A 24,765-nucleotide genomic window follows, 5' to 3' on the forward strand; every position below is an offset into this window, starting at 1 on the left:
AGAAAACACGTCATCCAATGTATTTCTTGGGCTGAATATACAACAGGATAACAGACAGCCCTAGGCTGTGACATGCTGTCACAGGAGCTCTGATATTAAAAATTGGATTAAGAACCACAGCTATCAGGTACGCTGCATTTCTGTTTTTCAACAAAGAGACAGGAACTGGTGGCATTACAATTGGTACATTTAATGCTAATATGGAGTACATATGCCTGGGCAGAGGGCAGGGAACATATACTGAACAGTATATGCTTTCTGTGCCAGTGTACAAACAGAGTGACTTCGCAATAAGCATGGCTGTTCCAAAAACAGAAAGGAAGGAAGGAAGGAAGGAAGGAAGGAAGGAAGGAAGGAAGGAAGGAAGGAAGGAAGGAAGGAAGGAAAGAAAGAAAGAAAGAAAGAAAGAAAGAAAGAAAGAAAGAAAGAAAGAAAGAAAGAAAGAAAGAAAGAAAGAAAGAAAGAAAGAAATGTTTGTAAAGAGACAGAGAATTCCAACACTATTGTAATTTTTCCTTTATTTTCCTCAAGATTTCAAATGGAGGAGGGGGAGGAGAAATCTTCCTGTCCTATTTCTCAGGAGTTGAAGTATCAGTGACATTCTGAATTTAGCAAGCCTCCCAATCAAGGTCTCTTCTCCTGTTCTCTTCTCACACATTCCAAGTAATTGTTGCTCCTGGAAAATATAGCTTTCAAAGAAATAGTAAATTATAGCTTGGCCTCTACTGATATTTTTCACAGAATGGAATGGGGCAAAGTAATCCCACTCTCCTTTTATCTTCCTATGGTTTGCCACACTTCACAATTGTCACTCAGGGTTGGCATATTGCATTGATGGAGCTATCCAAGATTGGTTTTGGGTTGCAGATGTATTGTTACTATGCTAGGCAACATGATCAGTGGAGAAAGTTATTATACATGCATCTATCTTGCCTGATGCTACAAGCAAACATTCTTTCTTTAACTGAATGATGTCTTGTTGGTAGATTTTGGCTTGCAAGGTGTCTTATCTGTGAAATCAGCTTTTTGATGGGATGGCTCATAGAGAGGCTATTTTCTTTCCCTATTATTGTTGAATTTACTTAAGTTTTCATTATTGATTCCATAAAATGAGTCTATCTCTTTATCTCAGAATTGGTTGATTACTTTGTGATATGGGGGAAATATTGAGAGCTGCTCATGCACTACTTTTGGGTCCTTGGATATGTTTTGAGATAAATCTATAAATAGGTATTAAGTCTTTACATCTATAGATCACTGTTTGGCTAGACTACCATTCTTTCTAAAAAATGCTCTTGCATTTTTCATATCTAATAACAGAAAAACATTACAATTCAACAAGCACAAAATTGGAACAATATCCTCCCAGCTAACAATTCCATCATACAGAAATCAGCACTGCCAATCACACAGGAAGCAATCAACACAGATTGGCACATCATCTTATCAGTCAAAAAAAATATACAAGAAGGCATCAATCACTTGCAAAACAATATTGGCCAATAAGATCACTGTATTGGAGCACATGCAAAGCAGGCAGGAGAGACTGATATATAATTCCTACCAGTCAACAAATCAACTAAACTCACTTCTCCTAATTCATATATTAATGATGTTACCCAGATGGGTTACAGAAAAAATCTGCAATCCTAAAACCATGCACAAATAATAGCAATAGTGTAGTAAGACAACTTAAGCTACATATGTTCAGTGAAATTGTAAAAGCACATAAACAAAACCAGTATGTAAGTAGCAGTAAAGAACAAAAATGAATCCTTCATTTTTTTTCTATGTAATTCTCAAATCAAAGATTAGGGACATTTAACATTACTTATTTAACATTATATGTAGGATATGTTCTTTGGTATCGTTCTGTATCATTTAGTATCATTCTGATTGATCTTTCCCATCATTCTGATTGATTGATTGATAGTAAATAATAGTCATAAAACTCATGACTAAAATAAATGTACTACATATCAGATATAGTTATAGATACCTGGTAGTATGTCTGACTCTAAGCCATTTTAAGAGCATAAAAGTGATGTTTGTCTCTTGACAAAGTAAACAGTGCAAATTTTCAACAGAGGTTATTTTTAAGGCCCAAAATGGTGGCAAAGGTGAGGGAGGATACGCGAAGATGCACAAGAGGTGTTACAATGATCGGGGAGGAGGCAAGAGGGGATAAAGATGGTGCAATGAGGCTCAGAGGGTATGTGCAATGGTGTGAGGGCAGTGTGGTGAGCACAAAAGCATGGGAGATGGACAGGTGGGGAAGACTTAACTTGTAAGTCCACCTGTGACTTGTAACCTTGTTTCCTGCTTCTCCGTTGACTTTCTGGGGAAGCTGGCAGGTAAAGCCACAAATGACAATCACGTGATCAAGGGGTGCTGCAATTAATCGTAATGCTAAGCACCCAGATCACAATCCCTTGACTGCAGGAAAGCTGGGATTGCTGAGCCTTTGAATCTTGGTTATAACCACCATTCATTCAGTGCCATTGTAACTTTGGCCACTGAACAAATAGTCGCAGACAGAATGGGAATGCTTCTGAAGAAATGTACAGGTAATATTTGACTTCAAACCACAATTGAGCCTCAAATTTATGTTGTTAAGTGAGAAATCTGTTAACCAAGTTTGAATCAGTGCAGTTGTTAAATTAGTAACACGCTTGTTAAGTGAATTTGGTTTCCTCATTGACTTTGCTTGTCAGAAGGTTGCACATGACCCCAGGACACTGCAACCATCATAAATATGAGTCAGTTGTCAAGCATCCAAATTTTATTCATGTGACTGTAGGGGTGCTGCAACAGTCATAAGTGTGAAAAATCGTCATGTCCCTTTTTCAGTGCGGTTGTAACTTTGAACAGTCACTAAACAAACTGTTGTAAGTTGAGGGCTATCTGTAGTAGGATACATACAAACAGCCTATTATTAAACTAACTTCCAGCAATTGTGACAAGAAGAGATTTATAGGTTTTGTACTTTTTGCAATAAAAAGTAAATTAGATTTAAAAAAATGTTACCCACAACTCGCCATATAGTCTTAAAACTTATTTGGATCCTGTTCATAGTAAAAGTTACATTTGTTGCATTACATTTCCATTTTATAATGATAATTGTGCCCTTGTAAAGTAATGCGGTGAGCATTACTTTAGAAACAATTAAAAGCAGCAGGTGTTATATTAGTCAAAACATAGAAAGCATTCGTGTCCACTTAGTTCTATACTTGCTCTTATTCCCTGACAGACAAGTTCTGTTTCCACATTATACTCCTGTGGAAAAGGAACATGAATCATCTCCATTGTGCCTATGCTCTGCCATAAATCTAGCAATTTTATTTTTATTCATATTTTATAGATGAATAAAGTCATTAGAAACTTGCCATATATTGCCAAAAAAAGGAGGATGAACAGAAAAATGCAGATTTTAAAACAACCGTTACAACACACCAAGGAAAGATAACAAACTTGTCAAAGAAATCTTTCCACATTATACTCTTGTCATAACTGAATTAAGATTTGTAACATCAACCCATCTACTACCATTGTGAAAATTAAAATTACTGTTTGGTTTCTGTTTTCTCTAATGGGTGAAGAGTAATAGAATCTACGAAAGTTCAAATAAAAATTCAAGTTGAATAGGTTATAGAAATCAACAACTAAAGTATATGCTTGCTCGTAGCACTGTAATATAATACTGTACATCATCCCCTTACCGTGTCTCTTTATTTTTCAAGAACGTTTTAATTTTTTTAAAAGTCTGCCAATCTATTCCTGTTGGTGATTAATTGGTTATAACATTCATGCCTTGAAACAAAACAAGATTCAAGGATGCATTCAGATTTGTTTGTCCCTTTATCTTTTTGTCCTTGCAATAACATACAGTACAAGATTGCTAGAATAACAATTAGAGCATTGCCATAGGTCATATTTCAAAACTACTATGTCGCACTCAACATCTCACAAACATCCATTCCCCTCTTTCTATTACTTTCATCCTCATCAGTTATAAAGTAACTATAAACTTGTTTTTAAGTTAAGGCAGACGGTATGTTTGCTCAAGTGTCTTTAATCAACATACTGAAGCTCTGGGCTCATATGGATGCAAGAATCCAGTGACCTGTGAAGAAAGAGATTGCCTGGAATTCTCTCCAGGTGCTGCTTTCATTGGGTGAGTTTTACATCACAGATCTAAACTCCAGGATTTGAGGCATTTGTACCAGAGCATTTTCAAGGAACTTATGAAATCTATTTTAAAAATGCTTCATCTTATGATGCTACAAAGTGACTTGCTGCTGACTTACTGCATTATGATAGAAAGTTGCATGTCACTTGAAAGCAGGTGGAATATTCTGCAATCGTACAGAACAGGGGTGTCAAACTCCATTTCATTGAGGGCCGCATCAGGGTTGTGTTTGTCCTTGGGTGGTGGGGGTGGCCAGAGTAGGCATGGCCAGTTTGATGTCACTCGTGTCAAGGGTGCCTGTGACAACTCAAGCACTCTGGCAATGAAACTGGGTTCCCAAGCTCCATTTGCAGTTGTGACGGCCTCCTGCAACCCTCTGCCAGTGAAAACAGAATTCGGGGGAGGGGGTGCATGCAGAGGGTTGCAGGAGGCTGTCGCAGCTGAAAATGGAGCTCAGGAGCCCATTTTTTTCTGGCAAGAGGAACCACAGGCTGGTCCCTCGCTGTTTGCAAAGTGGCCCCGTGGGCCAGATCTAAGCATCCCGTGGGCCAGATCCGGCCCGTTGGCCTTGAGTTTGACATCCCTGCTGCAGAATATTCACGCTGATAAAGCATAATCTCTGTGGAGGTGATTGGGACAAAAGCTGACCACATGGCAACAGAGCTGCTATCTAGTGCTAAAACCTGAAAGCAAAAACATTTTCTTGTTCTTTCAATTTCTATTTAATACTTTGAGGACTAATTGTTAGATTAAGAATCTGTGTTTTTTTTCTGTAGAAATTTCTCCTTATGAACATATAACATATAATTTAACGCTAATACTTAAATATGTCTTTCTTTTAAAGTATGTAGGTCTACAGCCCGAAATGTCACCATTAGAGGTTTTTTTTTTTTTATCAAATTCCACTTGATAAAGTAAACTACAGGTAGCCCTCGACTTACAAGAGTTCATTTAGTGACGGTTCAAAGTTACAACAGCATTGAAAAGCGCCCTGTGACTATTTTTCACCCTTATAACCGTTGCAGCAATCCCTTAGTCATGTGATTTATATTCAGATGCTTGACAACCGACTCACAATTATGATGGTTGCAATGTCCTGGAGTCATGAGATCACCTTTTGCAACCTTCTGACAAGCAACGTCATTGGGGAAACCATTTTCACTTAGTAACTGTGTTACTAAGTAAACAACTACAGTGATTCACTTAACAAATGCAGCAAGAAAAGTCATAAAATGGGGCAAAACTCAGTTAACACATTTCTGACTTAGCAACATAAATTTTAGGATCAATTGTGGTCGAAAGTCAAGGACTATCTCTATTTTAAACAAAGAGAACAATAAAATGTAAGCTTGCAAAGTAATATGGCAACACCTATTATTCATATCTAGAATTTTAGAAAGCATGATTGGCTTAATAAATTAGAAAACTGTACCTGTAAATGGGATATTCTGGATTCTTGCAGGGTTGCTGGGCCAGGCATCTTTTAAGCCAAAGGGTGAGGGAACACTTTCTGCTGATGGAGTATCTGCTGAAAAGTTTTCAAAGTCTTCTTCCTCTTCAATAGGGGATACTGGATCAGGAATCAGCAGTTTCAGTTCTACCAAGCCTGTAGAGTTCGTGTCCAATTCTTTAATGATGTTATCACATTCGGAAATAAAATCTTCACCGTCAGGACTCAACAACTTCATGTTAGTGTTATGATCTCCTTCTGGGGAAGACAATGTGTGTTCCAAATCAAGTTGCAGAGTCATTTCGTCAATGCTACCTTGGGTTTCATCTTTTGCTTGTTGGATCAGATTTAAATTTTTCATATTGCGCTCCTCCAAATTTAAATCCGATGGGGAACTTTCTAGAGGACCATTGGTAGAGATAGCATCTGGATTGTCTACATCTGCAGATTCTGATATTAAAGGTTCCTCCTGTAAGCGGTCTGCTTCCTGTGTATCCTTTTCGGCACATAGCCTATAAACCATGACATCATCCTGAAAATCTGATTCTTCTATGTATGATCCTTTGATCAACATTATAGCATTTTTCTTCATTTCCTGAATGTGCTTTGGTGGTTCTGCAGGAGGTTGGGTATTAAACTCATCATCATGCTGGGGAGATCCTGTATCGGAATCCGGAGAGATCCCAGTATCATAACTATCATCCCATTCCAGCTCCAGTTGTGTCTTTTCTCTTAATGGTCTTACCTGAGAAGAGACACGATTACTAGATGTTCTGTGTTGCAGTTGGAAAATAGGCTGATCTAGGTTTTTATCATCTTCTTCAACCGAAGTTTGGATAAAAGTATATGGACTGGGATTTTCCCCATCATACGGAGCAGACCAAACTTCACAATCTTTCATACAGTGCAGTATGAGAGTTTGAGCATCCCAAAGGTACTGTAGGTAACTGATATCAATAGTTTTGCCATATTTCACAATACATGCGGAATCTGCAATGCTCTTCCTGGAGGGCTCTTCGGTGGGATCTGCAATGCAGCAGCAAAAAGTTACAGGGAACTAAGGGGAAATACAAATCTTCATTTAGGCATAATTATTAATCATCTGTTTACATGGGTTTTACAGTTGTAAACCACATCAATAAATAGTATAATTAAACAAGATGCAGACTTGATGCTAAGCATTTGAATGAGCTCAAAGGGAAAATATTAACTACCACACAGCCTCTAAGTTAGCTCACCTCTTCCTATTTGTTTTGCACTGTGGTTATTATCGTTTTGCTTATTACTTATACTTGCAAATGTATCCTTTGCTATCATCTTACAAAACATAGTTTTCAACAAATTTCTCCAATAGTTTGCATTGCCAGCAGGTAAACTCCTGCATATCAAAATCCTTGTGGTGTATTAATATAAAATCCCGATCTGTATTTCAGGATTTTACTGTATGTGTACAAAAACACATCTTACTCCTGGAAAAATGAGGCATCTGTCTTTTTTTTTTTCCTGAAAGAGACAAAATAAAAAGAACCCAATTCTATTTTCTAAGGCTTATTACCTATATAGGGATAAGTCCTTTAGGTCTCACCTGAACCTCTCCATATGAGACAATTTCTACTTTCAAAATTCTTGACAATGTGCATGGTGGGATTCTAGTGTTAAAATCTAATCTTCTGGCAGGGGGCTAGTTTGGAAAACTTTGTTATATAAGTTACTGGATTTAGCATGATACAATATAGAAAAAATGCATGGTAGAGCACTGCCTCAGTGGCACGTCAATTTTTATTATCCTAACTTTAATCTTTGTAAGTCTCAAAGTATAGTAAGAATAACTGCTTATGTTTTGTAGAGAACAAATGAAATTTAATAAAAATAAAAAAGGTCATTAGGTTTTGCATACTGGCAAAACATAATATAATTCTGTGGTATTGAATGACAGGATAGCTCCAGAACATTTAGTTCAACTTTTGACATTAAATAAACTCAGTGAATTATTTTTCTTCATAAAGAAGTATTTCTTTTTTTATCTCCACTAACATTGTAATGCTTCCTTTGTCTGATTGAATTGTCAACATAAACACAAAACAATGAGAAGTTAACGATCATGCCACTGGTCGCTGTACAGGTAATTTCCAACCAACTTCCATAAATTATTTCAGCCGACCTATAACCAAGTTGTCCTGAGATATTTATGATGCCCTTGTAGAATAAATATGAAATCTTCAAGGAACTGGCTTAAGTTTTATTGGTTTGATGGAAATTTGTTAAAATGGACAAACAAAATATTATTGTTACTACAGTATTAATGTTATTGTGATAAATGTTATTGTAAACACCTTGATTATGATCGCCTAAAAACAATTCTATCCAGACAACACTGTCTGAAATGGAATTTTTATATATTATATTAATAAAACAAATAAAACTTGGAAAAAACTTCTATTGGTTTGCATGGGTGAGATATTTTTGTCCTAGGGAAATGGCTGCACTTCTCTTAAGTCAAGAAAGGAGATTTGATTCCTTCTGTTCAGGTGCCATTTTTCCACTTGAGAACCCATATATTTCTATCTTCATTAAAGCTTAACAGACAGACAAGTTAAGCTGAATGGAAATGCTACCTATTCAGCTTTCCATAATGCTATCAGATGTTTGTGACAAAGCACTGGAACTATGATGCCTCCATGGAGAAACAACAGATAATACAGTGGCACATTTATGGTTGCTTCCCCCCCCCCCCTGTATGTCCTGCAAAATGAAACAGCTTTCTTTAAAATGTACTCCTTCCCATCCTCAGAGACATGTATTGTACAATCTAGGCAGTGCCTCAAAAATCACACAAATATGCAATAGCACAATTTGACATGATTCAGTGCAAATATTATTTGCCATTGAATCAATGCTGACTCTTAGCAACCACCCAGGTATATTTTCTCAAGGATGAATTCAAATGTTACATGAACTGTAGTTCTTTTGTTCCAAAAGGAATTTTAATGGACCGTTGTAGTTATACTCAACCATGTTTATTAGCATTGCATGTTTTAATGTGGTTTTGAGTTCTTGTGCAAAGCGTATGGTGTATTGAGGCAATACATAAATGCTGAATTATTGGAAGTACAGAGCACTGGATCTGGACTATCAAACATGACACAGCTCCTCACCCATTTTTTGGCATGCTTAATGTTATCAATTCTTGGACAAGTTTCTATTTCTGTAAAGTAATCATTAGTACGGCATAGAATCAAACAAATATGGTAAGAAAGTATTTTTTTAGCCCACATTAAATAGAATTTGGGACTGACAAGTTATTCTGCTATGTGTTATAGAACAGGAAATTGTTCTTTTTCTTAGGTGTAAAGGCCAAAGACAACAATGACCATAAATATGTCTTCCTCTCCTTGACTAAAATAAGCTCCTCATTATTCTTTTATGACCCCAGAAATAGTTGGTTGAGATTTTCACAGTAAATATCTAATAACGGGACATGTTTTGGGCAATACTAATCCCAATCTAGGCATAAGACAAATAAGACTTAAAATCTTTACATTCAAGATTTGTGAATCATATAAAACAAAACAAAAAAGTATAATTACCATTGATTACCTAGATACAGCATACATTTTAAAAGGAGTTTGATTACCACCTTTACTTAAATTTGTAAATCAAATTCTTTTGTAGACTAAACTATTTTCTACAACATTTCCAAATATGAATATTGGTGTGGAAAAAAATCAAATTCAACTTAATATAAGGACTGTGTTTTTAGAAAACAGATAAAAGTTTACCTTCCCCATGATTATTTTTTTTCCAGATAATATAATCTTTTTCTTGTTTTTCAAAAGTCAGAGTAATGCCACTTGAACAACAGACAGGAGTCAAGGCAAGCAGCTTAGCAGCAGATACAGAATACCAATCTCTCTCTCTCACAGCCCATCTCTGGCTGAACATAATGTGATTGCAGGGTATCAGGTACCTAAAACAACAAGAGGTTATCATTCAACTAAAATAGCAGAGAGAAAGAGAAAAAGTGTCAAGGAAGCCTTACTTGTTATTTAGATTAAAACACACCCAAAGCCATTTTTTGCAGAATGACTAAAGATTAGGCTGCTGAAAAGATGCTATGCCTGTAATATGTAAAACAATAAAAATAAAAGATTGCATTTTTGGTGGTAGAAGTATCAGGATACTGTGACTTTCTGAGTCATTAATAGTAGGCCAAGTGAAGCAGCAGTTCAAGACAGACATTGGACAAGGGTTCTAGAGAATTTTCCATGACTTCCCTCAACCAAGAAAATGAGCATTAAAAGAAACTTGTACTGTCATAACCCTGGAAGGCAGTGTTTTCAATGCAAAAGGTGCATCACATCTCACCTGGCATTATGGTCACGACAAGGGTACAAAGAGGAGAGGATTAATGCTATCCAGAGCAGTTATCTCCCATTCCTGCATTTTTTCAGGAAGAAACTACAAACTTGCAGAGTAAATATTATGCCAACTAATGAATTAGCTTTAACATAGCTGGGGGCGGGGGGGGAGACAGATATATAGTGTCTATTTAGCTAATCACTGCAGAATCAATTGGGTTAGCATAATAAAAGATTTGTTTCACCAGCTTATATAGACAATCAAATGGGCTGATGATGAAGAAGCACCTTCTTGTGCTGCCTAGGTAGAAGAACATATTCCCAATCTCTTCTAAAATATGATCCTTCTATTAATCACCCCCGGCTTTCTGAAGGTAGTGTCTCCAATTTAAAAAAACTGGCCAACTCTGGAGAAAAAATTGCATGAAAATTGGACATAAGTGATACCTCATTTTACTTTTGGAAGACACAAGGACTAAAATATTACATACCGTACATACAAAGGTGAATTGGGTCATTCAACAGCTATGTGAATTTAGGAAAATGTAACTTTTCAACCTTGTCACTTAATTTCTAACAATCCTTTCCTTCCCTTCTCTTAAATTTCTGATAAGCCTCTTTCAGCCAGTTATGTGGTCCTGTTTTTAAATAATTTCCCCTTTTTTCTACATACTGATTTTTGCATTTTATGCCCATGGTATAATTCATCATGGTGGGAATTAGAGGGTAGACCTTCTCTGCTGGAACCCCTGTTTTGTGGAATATTCTCTCCTCAGAGTGTACAATGTCCCCAACCATGTTGGCCTTTCATAAGGCTTTAAAAACTTAGTTGTGTACCCCAGCCTGGAGCTTGGAATGTATTAAGGACCCAATTCCTTGGATTTACTGCTACTTAGTTAACTACCTCAAATGCTGTGTGTATTTTTGGTTGTTGGTTTTATTGTTTTAGGTTTTTTACTTGTTTTAACTCTTCTTGTTTTAGAATTGTAAGCCAAGTCATGTAGCTGAGATGGACGGCTATGGGAAATGAATGAATGAATGAATGAATGAATGAATGAATGAATGAATGAATGAATGAATAAATCAACCAACCAACCAATCAATCAATCAATAAGTAAATATATAAGTAACCCCAAGATGCCAATTTTCACTGAGTAATTTGGACTGTAATATCAGAAAGGAAAATTTGACTTTACCTTAAAACTAGCTGCAGCATCACATCTTCACAATGCAAACTGATAAGTGTTTTGAACAATGCCAAGGACACCACACAAAGCTGGGAAATTATAAGCAAAATATGAATGCATAATTTTTCAACATTTCCAAGATAAAAAGAAAAAACCCATACATGCAAATAACACCCAAACTGAATTGCAGTACACTTGAAAATAATTATATAAATGTTTTACTTTGGTACATATCTCCAGAACAATTAAATTAGAACTCCTAAAAGTATAAACCAAAGATAAACAGAGACATATGCTGGGATATGGGAAAAATTTTCTAAGAGCAAGAAAAAGAAAAGAACTTTGATATGATTTGAAAGATAATTAAACTGCAATTAAGTTCAATATACTCAAACATTTGCCAGACAATTGTGCCATGTTTAAATATGGAACTTAGCTGTTATTTCTAATATAAAAAGCCATGTTATAGTAGACAGCATATATCTATTTTATTTAATCAAAATTAAAGGCCATTTTAGAGAGGCAGTTTGGTTAGTGGGTGTAATGGGTAATGCCAACTGAGTGATCTTATAGCAGTCATTTTCTCCCAGCCCTAAGATTCAGGCAATGGCAAGCCACTTCTGCAATAATTTGCCAAAATAACTGAAGCAACTTAATACGGCCGTCTCTGAAAACCAGACATGACTGAATGGAAAATATGAAAAAAGGCCACTTTAGCCACACCCATAATTTTGGACTAGACTCCATCTAATGATTCTTGAAAGCCATCCAGCCAGGTAAGATTAGACCAAGAGAGAGCAACTGGTCCAAAATTACCACATAAGTCAGTTTATGTGGCAACGGATGGGCATAATTCTGGGTATCTCTGCTGTTAACTATTTACAGAAATCAGTCCCATTGTTAAGTTATTATACAATAAACAAGTCATTTAGCATAATTTATGCATTATGGCATGATTCCAAATGACAATACTTCATAACACTCAAACTATTTATCAAACTGATACTGATCAACAAACACAACACTAGCAATTTAACTGTTGAAATTGAGAGTTTTAGAGTAAATATGCTTTGCAACTGGAACCATTGCAGAATATGTATGTGCGTACATACCTCCCTCAATCATATTTATTTGGCCCAAAATAAAGTGTCAGGCAAGGGGAGAGGCAGGAATGCAGACTGAAGCAAATGTTTTTATTTACTACTTCAGAATCCTATGCAACTGGAATAGTTATTGTTAGCTATTTTGAGGACATAAGTAACATACCACAATTATTCAGAAGAGGCTCTTGGCAACCATTTAAATATGTCTGGCGACTCCAGATACTGGAAGACTTTTTGAATAGAAAGTGTTACCTCCATTTTTTTTTTAAAGAGGGCCACTTGGGGAAAAAAAAAGATTCTGAGGAATTCCTTGTTTCTTGATTAAAGAGAAGGCATTGAATATACTGTTCCTTGGCAGCCTTTTCAGTGTCCGGGTTTTGGTGTGTGTGTGTGTGTGTGAGAGAGAGAGAGAGAGAGAGATCAGCTGTATTGAGAAGAGAACGTTTCCTGTGTTCTCATTTTATTTACAACATATTTTAAACAGCAATGGTAAGCAATGAAACATATTTTTAAAACTCATTTCTAAACTCCATAGCTATTTGCATATTCTTGGTTCAAAATTGGATTAGCCTCATTTCAAAATTGTCCAAAGCAGAAAAGTGCGTCAAAAAAAAAAAAAGTGCAAAAGTGGAAGGTGTGTGGAAGAGGGGTAGTCTTACTACTGGCAGTATATAACAAACTCTATATTTTGAGTGGAAATGTTGGGGTCGTCTTATACGCCCAGTCGTCTTATACGCCCGGCTAAATACGGTAATACCTTGTATTTCTATTTATATTGGCAATCCAATGAAGTAATCAAGCTGGTTATGTAGATATTATTATTACTAATGACACTGGATCAAACAACATTATATTAAACAAGTGTTTGGCTTCATCAAAATGGACCACTTAATTCTAATGTCAGGGTTCCAAGTAATACACCCATAGCATGCAAAACTTGAAGGCAGGTAGATTCCTCAAATAATAGTTTTATTGGCTATATCATATTGGCACAGTTTTGGTAAAAACCAACTCTAAAGGTTCCCACAGTTTTTACCTAATTAAAAGTAAGCGTTTTACCCCCTCCCCAAACAATCACATGGTTCAATCTAGGTGCCACCCGGTTGCCTGGTAACATCAGTCCTCTTCTCCCGGACCAAGTGTGAGAAGTCCTTGGTTCCCAGGAGAAAGTATTTTGCCTTGGCTACAAAACCGCAGCTATCTCTATTCCCCCTCCCTATCCCTCAGCTCCAGTGTGGCAACACTGAAGCCTCAAAATGGCTTCCATCAGGTCAGCTTTAGGGTTGACATCTATTTCTCTAAAATTGGGTTAGTGAAAAAATATATACAGATAATTTAAAACTATTAAAAATCAGTATCATTAGTGTTTTATAAAATCACATATATTTTGCTGTTATGTATTTAACAGCTATAAAAAAAACCAAAAATGGTCTAATAAAGTAACAAAAATAAATTAATCAGTTTCATACTGTTGAATGGCTGATTTTATTGCCAACTTGTGATTGTATTGTTGTTTGAATTAATTGTTTGATGGTTTTAATTATTTATACAATTAAAGTTTATTGTAGTTCTATGGTTATTTTCATTTAAAGGAATCAAACTTTAGGATTTGATGTAAGTGAAGTAATTGGACACAAAACTAAATAAATAATAAAATAAACAGTATCTTTAAAACTTTACAAATAGATGCAAAACACCATGCCTGAGCATCCTAGGCAAAATGTAGACTCAGGGTTAAAAGGGTTTAAATCTCTGAATAGTTTCCCTGGAAATTAATAACTTTTTAACACACAGGGCTGCAATATGTAAAATAGGTTTGCACTGGATTTGATTGGACTAGAGGCAATAAACAGAAATTTCTCAGCAACGCCCCCCACCAGAATCAAAGTCAAGGAGAAACTGAGGCAGGAAACACTTTTAAGCATGAATTTATGTGGCTCAAATATACTTGGGAAGGGGTGTAGAAAAAACAGAATAAAAATGAATAACATAATTTTGAATATGATTCACATTCTTTTGTGGCCAATAGTGTAATGATATTGTTTTATTGGCATCTGAATGAGGAGAGCTGGAAGAATTTCAAGATTAGAAATAGGTACCAAACCCAACAGAAGCTTGATATATCCATATTTAACTTGTTAAATACAACAAGAAAACAAACACAGCAAATTATAGCACTGAAAGGAACTGGTCTGGCTGCCAAATTTTGATAGTGATTATTGATTACTGTTTGTCAGGCCACAAAATGGGAAGGTGGAAATTTAGCCTGTAGGCTGGCCATCCCTGTCTAAAGATATTCATTGTAAATCTGGAATTTTGATAAATTTTCAACATCACTTAAGAATTTGGAGAAAAATAGTTTATAAACATTTTGTATGGCTAGAATCAGATTAAACAGTCTATTCTATAATTATTCATTTATTTTTTCATGCAGGTCATATTCTTGTTGTTCAAGTTTCTTTTTCATGTACAAGTATTCTGAATTTCAAATCATTTTCAGCAGCAAAGTTATCTGAATACTCTTCCTGATGCCATAACTATGTTTACTCAAATGCTTTCATCTTTCAAGGTCATTCTGGAAAAAAAAACAGTTGGTGTCCTAATATTGTAGAAGATGACCAGGCTAAGCCTGGGGGTGGGATCAAACACACCATAAGTCTTGAGTTCCTTCACACTCACGAGAGATCTAAGTCCAGCTGACCTTGAATTCTGTTGATTCTTGTCTACTACTAATTTGCTTTGACTGTTCTCATACAGAGCTTAAACTTGCAATAAATTTTATATTCATTTGAACTGCCTGGACTCCTGATTTCCTTGGCCTGACAAATGCTATGCAACAGCCAGGATATATTTTGGGGGGGAGGGGGAGGAGAATAACCACTGCCAAATGGAGCAATGTTTCGGAACCTTAGCAACTTTAAGATGCTGGCTGAGGCATTGAAATTCACACATCTTAAACTTGCTGAGGTTAAGAAATGACAATTTCCATGACTGCAAATGAATTGCCATTTTACTGAGTAAGTAAAAGATCAGAAATAAAGAAGCAAACACTATGAACAATGCCATTTTCTTAACTAACATAAATTCATTTCACCAAAGGAAAACAAAACGAGGCAACTGAACTGCGTATCTCATTATTTGTTCAGTTCTTTCAAAATAAATACACATTCAAACTCAAAAATATGCTATGGCCTAACAGAAATCGAGAAGTGCTATATGTGAGTTTGTGTAAAGATTAATATTGGGTGCGAAAGGCTGTTGAAACCTTTTCATAAGCCATTCAGAGTTCTAAAAAAGAACTAGGATGCAAGGATTAACAAATAATATACACAGGAGTTATTTAGCTACACTTTTGGTTCTGTTAAAACAGATCATAATACAGGAATAGTTGGCTGTAAGAAACAAAACACTAGTCTAGTTATAAGTGTAATTTCGCAGAAGCCAAAGTACAGTGTGCTGTTAAACCTGTATGAGGATGGGCATTAATAGAACAGCTAGTGAGTGGCAAAAGAAAATAATAGGTACTTACTCAATTTCAATGAATGGCCTGTTATCTATATTAATACCAAATTTTATCTATATGGAACCAGAGTTACACTCATTGTACAAGTGATAATATTTCCATTTATTTTTTTCCTTTTGCTTCCCTTTTTTTTCTTGTGTAGCATTAGATTTGTTGTCCTTGAGAGTATGGATTTGATTTGGGTTTTTCAAAAAATTCCTTTATCAATATTTATAAGTTTCACATGTATCTAAAACGATTTGAGTAACAACTATAACAAGAAAGAGCGGGCTAGACACCCCTTCCCCTCACCTGGAATGGCGTATTTATCCGGCTTGCAAGAGTGTCCAAGATATGCACATTCTCATGACGGTGCAGAAGGATGAAACGAAGAAATATTTTGAGTAAGGCTGGCTCAGAAACGCTCCGTAAAAAGAGATCTAGGTATGCAGTTGTGGTCATCACTTCTTCCACTGTCACCTAAAAATGAATAATTATTATAATCTATACCAAAATTCGGGCTTGTTTAAATTTTTAGAATATCCTGAACGCTTGACCAATTAGTTTAAAAAGCAATATGTAAAGCAAATTACAAAAACAATATAACACAAATAAAGATAGGAACATTGCAAAGATAAAAACAGCAGTAACACTCAATACAGTCATAACAACCTAAAACATTGTAGCAAATATTTGGTTATTTATTTTGATGACTTAATCCAGCCAGTAAATGCTCAGCTCCATTCAACTGCCCAGAATTAAGGGATTACAAGGTCGTAAATATTAAAAATGAAAATGAAAATGCAAAGGCCTTGTCACCATACTAGAAAAACAAGAATAAAAGTAACTAATCCATGACACAAATAAGCGTGGGATCCTTTATAAATTACATCTTGGAACTGCTATTCATTAGCCCGATGACAGGTCCAAGATGGTTGTCTCAGAAACAGTATGCTCTACAAAATTCTCAAACTTTTCCTTCCAAATCATGACAATGTGATTCTTCTGAAAAGATCTGCAAACTAGTAAACATATTGTGCCAGATTGCCCACAACATATGTTCTCTGGTTCCCTAGAAGATGAATGCCAGAGACGATTGCCTGGATAGGTAAATTGGCCATCCAGTTATGAGGTCACTGCCATACCCCCATAGAAGTTTTACATGGACTTCTATATTTATTTGCTTCTGTCATGTTCTCATCAGATACTAAATAATAATCTTCTCAAAAGCCATTCCAGTTGATTGCTGGAATGGTGAAATCAGTTTGGGCCACAAACAGTGGAGGTATTCTACTGGTTTGGCCCGTTCTGGTGAACCGGTACCAGCGATGAGCAGCGGAGACCAAACCAGTTCTCTCCGCTGCTCTGCTGTTGGGCCCACCCGCTGGCCCGGGCTCCCATACTCACCTTTATCCACTGAATTTGAAGCGCAGCTGCTTTGCGTGGCACAGAAGAGTGCCACGCAGCAGCTGCTGAAGCAAACGGGATCGTGCAGGTTTGCAGGAGGTGAGTTAGAACACTTCTGCACCTGCGCAAATGCCACTGCACCTGCGCAAAGTGCGTGTTTGGCGCACGCGTACACGCAAAGTGTGTGCACACGTAAGGTGCACCCACCAAGCCACACCCACCAAACTAGTGGCAAAAATATTTGAATCCCACCACTGGCCACAGAATATATTATGGTAGGTTTTCCACAATTCCAACAAACTGATATTTGCTATTTAAAAAGTCTACCACAATAAATATTGGAATTTATGAAAACCTACTTTATTTTTCTTGCCCCTATGTAGCCAACTATTATTTAACAACTAGAACAAGTTCTTACAAATTCACAGATTTTAAATTAAAAATACATACATACATTGATTTCTTCCTTTGGCTAAAACAGGGGTCCCAAACCCCCGAGCTGTGGCCCACTACCAGACCTTAAGCTTTTTGGAAATGGGCCATGAAAGTGGCAAGTGAGTGAATGTGTGTGTGAGTGTGCATGCGCGCACATCTCCACTCCCACAAGCAGATTATCATTTACCTTCATGTTCCATTTGCATGAGCAACAAGCATGTGTCCACTGCTCCTGCAAATGGACCAATACACAAGTGTGCTTGCCTGCCACATACGTAGAACCATCCCCTCTCTCAACCACCCCACAGTCCACAAAGCCAGAAAGACAGGGGAATTCTGGGCTAAAGTATCCATCAGTGTAATGCAAATCTAGAAAAAAAAATGAATTGTATCACTTTATTCTACCATTTAATTGATACACTATATGCCAATTGATAGGAAGTAGTTATCTATAGTTGAAAAGAAGTGTATTGGTGATTTAAACATCAAGAACTATTAGCTATTTAGACACTTTTGAATCTCAAAAGACTCAAATATCTGCAGGGAAATGTCACAGAAATGTATCTATATTGTACTCATCTTAATATATCTCATTCTCATGTGGTAGGTGTTTAAATTTGTAATAAAAATACGTTATTTTGCAACAAGTTAACATTATTATGAAGAGGCATCAGAAGGTAAAACGGGTACCCTGCTCAACTGAAGAGGCTTCTAAGCCACGTAAAGTGCAGTTAGTGAAGTAAACTAAAAAAATTTGTGACATTAACTTCATTAAACATACAAATTATGCTTATATGAAAAGTTTAGAAATCAAGTCCACAGATTCAAAAGGAACTATGGTCTCGTGAAAATATTCCTGTTGTGCATTGTTAACTCCCCCTTCTTTATATCAACCATTGTTGTAAGATATTTGAAGACTGCTATATCAGCTTTATTTTTATTTATTTATTTTTGTAGGCTTAATAGACAGAGATCCTTTAACAATACCTCCTGGCCTTATAGGCTTAATAGACAGATACCAATACCTCCTGGTCTTGGATTTCAGATCCTTTACTAATTTGGGAACTATCCTTTAAACTTCCTACTACTGTCACTATCTCTTCTGAGATGTAATAATCTGAAGTTTACTTTTATTTGTTAATTTTTGTTTTTGCATCCAGAACTTGATACAGACTTTATTGGGGTCTGACCAGGACAGAGTAGATTTTAATTAATATTTGGGGGAGAGGAACTAAATAAAAAAGGAAGGTGTATATTCTTACTTTAGTAAATATAATCTTAATCTTGGGGTTCAGGGCTGTATCATGGCTCTTCTTCAAGTCCACTAGATGGCAGAAACTCACCTTCTCTAGCTAATGTATTTAAAGATACAATAAATGATAAAAGAGAATGTGTATTCAAAATTGCTCTGAGTGTGGAAATAATAAACGGAGACCACTTTTTATTTAATAAATTATTAGAAGTTAACAGCTCTGAAAATTGTATATCTATTTTGTGTGAAAAAAATGAAAGGTTGCAATCATATTACTTTTATTAAAATCTCTTAATAATAGCTACTCTAAATACCCTTTTTTCATCTACAAAATCCCTGTTCACTTCCTACAAATCCTCTCCGCCAATATCAGTGAATCAATACCATTATTATGGGGGGAAACTGATAAAAAGAGGCAGTTTGGTCTAGTGGTTACAGCATCAGGTTAAAAACCAGGCGATTGTGAATTCTAGTCCTGCCTTAGACACAAAAGCTTGTTGGGTGACCTTGGGCCACTTGTTCTTTCTCAAGTCCAATCTCTCTCCCCCCTCTACTGGAAAAAAGAAGAGAAGGATGGAGTACTTGATATATTTACTAGCTATCAATACACTTCTATCCCATATCAGGACAATTTAAAGATGTGGAAATATTTCATACAGGGAACTTAAAAGTTTTTTATAATATTTTGAATTTAGAAACTTTTATATGTAAAAAAAAATGGTGGTATGTTTTTTCTTTCTTGGCAATTTCACTTGTAATTTGACTTTCCAAGAATGAAATAACCAACAAAAGGTATTTCACATATCAGTACATTTTATTCTTTCTTTATATATTATATATAAAATAAAAAATGTTCTACAAATAGAAATATTTCTGAAATACTGCTCTTATATATTAAGCCTTTTCTGGTTATTGGAGCAAGAAAACCTAAGTTTTTCCACTAATTAAATTTAGACCAAATTAATTATTTGGTCAAGTGTGGATACAAATTAAGTTTGAGCTGCATGCATTTCAAAGTATTTTTACAAGACAAGTGTACAATCTATTTGGCTCCAATAGGCTTACAATTACAATTGGAGATAATCTGAAAAATGACCACAAAAAGTAATTAATAAGTGGGAGTCACAGCACATTTTGAGAATTAGAAGGTAAAATAAGCAAATTTAAGATTTTTATTAATGTTCTGAATAGCAAGTTATCCTGAAAGGTTTTCATAAGTTACAACATTCCATCATTTAATAGCTAAAGTGCTTATACTACAAGACTACATTTTGAAATACCAATCTACATTTGAGGTAACTGCTAAGTTCTAATTTAAATTTCCCATCCAGCTTGTTATGTTTATGGGTTGCCATCTGGAGAACAACATGTTTATTTAGGCAATAGATTCAAAACATGTTGAGAGAAAAGATGAGAACATAATTAAAAATGAATTTTGTCAAGAAATCCTTTGTCAAGAAGGTCCATATATTTTTAAATTAATTATTCTAGTTATTAAAGTGATTTTTCATTTATTTCAAGTTTTTTAAAGAAGTATACAAAAGATTTATAATACTTAAAGAGAGAAGGCCGAGGGAATTACTTACCCACATACCTTTTCTAAAAATAAAAAAGGCTTTATTAGGAACAAAGAAAGGTTTCAATACCCTGAATAAAAGACTACACAATAATTAAGAACTAATGAAAGTTCTGCATATAAATGGAGACATTCAACTAAAAGTGAATGCCTGTTTTATTAAACTCTTCAAGTGAAACAAACATTTGTCCTTAGTTCAACATATCAGGGAAATATCAGGACCAGAAGTAGAATTATGAACCTATGTATGAATAAACTTTTCATATTAGGTTTGGTTTTTTTAACTCCTGCAATCCAGGTTGTATTAGCCAAGCCTCTTGCATAATGAAATTAAACATTACTCCTATAATGCAATATACCTGCACTGTTGCCAAAAATATATTAAAAGCTTCTGTATTGAAAACATGCCAACTTTATGACTTGGGATATTATCTATTTGACATCTCATTCATCAAATTTTAAAAGAATACTTTGTTCTACTGAAGAGAAGTCACTTCCCCACCCCCTCCATTCAATTGCATCAGATTCTTGGCGACTGCCTTGGCAAGTCTCTGCAATTTTCTTAGCAAGGTTTTTCAGAAGTGGTTTTTCAATTGTCTTCTTTCTAGGGCTGAGAGAAAATGTTAGGCCCAGGGGTGGGATTCTACCGGTTCTGTCCGGCTCTGAAAAGCAGCAGACATAGAACCGGTTCTATGTCGTCTGCTGTTTTGGCCCACCCGCCTGCCTGGGCTCTTACCTGACCTTTATTTCCTGGTTTTTCAACCTCATCTGCCTTGTGAGGCACAGCTGCGGTTGAAAAAGCAGGAAAAAAAGTGCTTTTTCAAACGCTGCTTCCCTGCATGCAGCACTGCTCAGCTGTCCAGGCAGTAAGCTGACGAAGATTTACATGCGTGCACAGCGTGCAGGGAAGCAAATCATAAATCACCAAACCAGTAGTTAAACCAGTCGGATCCCACCCCCTGGTTAGGCCCAACATCACCCAAGCAGGCTTTGTGACAAGGCAGGACTAGAACTCACAGTCTCCTGGTTTCTAAGCTCATGCATTAACCACCAGATTCTCTGCTTTTGTATTCTCTACCAAATTCAAAGCCCAAATATTGAATTTATACTAATTTATCTTTATGATTCATTGACTAAAATATATTATTTATCACAAACCTTATGGAGAGCTGGGGCCACAACTGGAACCAAAAATCCATTATAAATGTAATTCACAAGCTGGTTACGAATCAAAGAATGTGCCACCTAAAAATGGAAAGAGAAGAAGGATATACCTGAAATAATAAATAAGCATTTACTTTCCCACTGTGCAATTTAAATATACATTTAAAGAAGCTGATGAGTAAATCTCACCCATATTTTAAATTTTCTTTAGGTCCAACATCTGCACTTGCAAAATTAATATAGTTTATGTTGGTGAGAAAAATTGCTGATCTTTTGCTGTTAGGATTAATTAGATGTTCCGGGTTCTCATATTATGGAAGTAAGTGTTTTCCTACTTAAATTATCTACAGCACATATAGTTTTATACATCTCTGGAAGGAACGTAAAACCTTTTTGAACCAAAGAACTTCTCCAAAAGTGACCAGAGGGTAGATAAGAAATGAATTTAATTTAAACTTTAAGTTTAAAGTTAATTAAGTTAATCCTTAGTCATTTAGTACTTGTTTGCACTATGCCATCCAAAGCCATAATTTTATGGCAAGTTATGAAGGCCTCCAATACTTCGTGTTTCACGAAACATAAAGTTATTAATCACCACTAGAAACTGTAGCTTATTTGTTTCGCCTACTGAAATATGGCTCCAAATACCAATTATCAGCAACCATGACCTGGAGAGTATTATTTTATTTATTCTATTTTGGCCATTTCATACAGTGTGTTGGACTAGGTAAGCCTGAAGCGTCAATAGGCTGACTTAAAATCTTGGGAATGTTCTTGCAGGACCTCACAAAGTACCACGTTATATATTTCAGTTAAAAATAGCAAATAGAATTTAATACATGACTTTAAAGTAACAATAGCATGTTTTTTTAATTGAAATAAAAATGAATGGACCTATCTGCTATTTTTTAAGAGTGCTCCACTCAACGGAAAGCATAGCCTTTGGCTCATAAGAATGGCTCCCACATTCAGAAATTATTCTATGTTTAGACTGTGCATGTATCCACTACAGTATAAATACACAACACTTTAAAACACAACTGGCAGAGATTGCTTTGGCAAAAATCTCTCGTACAAAATCTTGCATTCTGGAAACACTACTGTACTGAGTTTCTGTGATTAATAAAGACTGCACAAATTGAATCAAAGATTTAGATGCAATAATATCCTGAATACATCATGAAAGTGGTATGATGTATAATCTTATCATTAGACAGATAAGGAACAAGAAGCAGACTAGATAAAAATCCCACATTACGAGCTAAAGCTACAAATATGAAAAAATACTGAACAAATCAAACCCATCTACATATATACAGTATATTCTATCATAAAGCAAAATGTTATTACAGGTAATCCTTGACTTATGATCATTCGTTTAATGACCTTTCAAAGTTACAATGATGCTGAAAAAAGTGATTCACTACTAATCACACTTATGACCATTGCAGCATCTCCTTGGTTGCATGATGAAAATTTGGGCTCTTGGCAACTGGCATGTATTTAAAACAGCTGCACTGTCCTGGGATCACATGATCACCATTTATGCCAGGTGGCTTCCACCAAGCAAAGTCAATGGGGGAATCTGGATTCACTTAACGGCTGTGTGATTGGCTTAATGACCATAATAAAAAAAAGGTTGTAAAAATGGCTGCAAGAGGAGGGGATCAATTTATTTTCCAAAGCACCAGAAGGCAGGACAAGAAACAAAGGGTGGAAACTAATCAAGGAGAGAAGCAACCTGGAATTAAGGAAAAGCTTTCTAACAGTGAGGACAATTAACCAGTGGAGCAGCTTGCCTTCAGAGGTTTTTAAGAAGAGACTTGGACAGTCACTTGTCTGAAATGGTATAGGATCTCCTGCTTGAGCAGGGGGTTGGACTAGAAGACCTCTAAGGTCCCGCTTCCCGCTCTATTCTGATTTTGATTCCCTTAATGACATCGTTTAGCAATGGAAGTTCCAGTCTCAATTATGATTATAAGTCAAGCATTGCCAACACCACAAAGAAGCACAGTATTTTCCCCCCCAAATTAAATTAATTGGTTTGCAATAAAAGTTGCTTTACAAATACATGTAAATTGTTAAATTTTGTAATAATCATAGCAATAGCAATAGTGCTTAGACTTATATACCACAATACTCCATTCTAACCACTGCTCCACCAGGACTTCTCTAAATTAACTTGTATTTCCCTTATATATTAACAAAATATAACTTACGCTGATATTCATTCATTTAAAAAAATAGTGTATTACACATATAAAATAAATAACCCAATATTTTTTCTAAATATCTACAAAAGTGTGTACTGCGATTTTAAAATACTACTTCCATTTTAAGTTTTTTCTCTGGCCCAGTACCTGAATTACTGCATTGCAGAATTCAAAAGAATTCATAAATTGTACAAGAGCTGGAGAAAGTAAACAGTCGTCTTTTAGAAGACAGTGCCATTCTTCTCCATTATCTTCCAGCTTCGTAGGCAAAGATGAATATAGACCACTTAAGCCTGTTGCTAGCACCTGCAAGATGAAAGAGAAATTAAGAGTAGAAACACACATTTTTTTTGTTTTAAAAAAGCATTGGCATTTTATTGTAACAGGAGTTTCAAACACAATGTGATCGGATCTGGCCCATGGGGCCATCTTGTAAAATATAGGAGCCGGCCCACATTGCTTCGGCCCAGTCTACCCAATGCAAAGAGGAAACATCAAGCCAGCATGGCTTCGGCCTGATCTACTCAGTGTGAAGAGGAAACATGCCAGCAGTTTGGGGAGTGGCACCAAGCTGGCCACGCCCACCCAGTCAGCCACACCCAGTGAGTGGTGTCAAGCTGGCCACACACACCCAGTTGGCCACACCTGGCCCCCCGAGGTCAACCACAACCCTGATGTAGCCCTCAATTAAATTGAGTTTGATACCCCTGTGTTATAAGGATAGAAACATGCTTTCAGTTTGTGCAAGGTTAATGCCAGTAATCTAAAATATTTCTTCCCAATAATTGCTATTATACTGTTGAATAGCATCTGAATTTAGGCTACTGGCAGATTTGTATGTACGTAATGTTATCACATGAAAAGTATTTCCAAATTAATGCAAAGAGAACTTTTTCAATTGAAATATTTGCAAAAAAAAAATAACTAAT

The 24,765-nt window shown here is 35.9% G+C and overlaps 1 protein-coding gene across 1 annotated transcript in view; it reads right to left on the reverse strand.

Annotated features, from left to right (window-relative positions):
• Window positions 1–24,765, reverse strand: part of FHIP1A (FHF complex subunit HOOK interacting protein 1A) — a 77,434-nt gene that overhangs the window by 12,447 nt on the left and 40,222 nt on the right. The window contains exons 4-9 of the mRNA XM_026668755.2: window positions 23,984–24,142; window positions 21,618–21,704; window positions 16,102–16,269; window positions 11,194–11,273; window positions 9,419–9,606; window positions 5,622–6,665 (exon numbers count right to left, since the gene is read on the reverse strand). Coding sequence (XP_026524540.2) covers window positions 5,622–6,665; window positions 9,419–9,606; window positions 11,194–11,273; window positions 16,102–16,269; window positions 21,618–21,704; window positions 23,984–24,142 — 1,726 coding nt within the window. The remainder of the gene's footprint in view (window positions 1–5,621; window positions 6,666–9,418; window positions 9,607–11,193; window positions 11,274–16,101; window positions 16,270–21,617; window positions 21,705–23,983; window positions 24,143–24,765) is intronic.

Source organism: Notechis scutatus, chromosome 4 (assembly GCF_049901735.1).
Source record: "Notechis scutatus isolate UNSWTSFEM ecotype Mainland chromosome 4, rNotScu1.2, whole genome shotgun sequence".
Taxonomy (NCBI): domain Eukaryota; kingdom Metazoa; phylum Chordata; class Lepidosauria; order Squamata; family Elapidae; genus Notechis; species Notechis scutatus.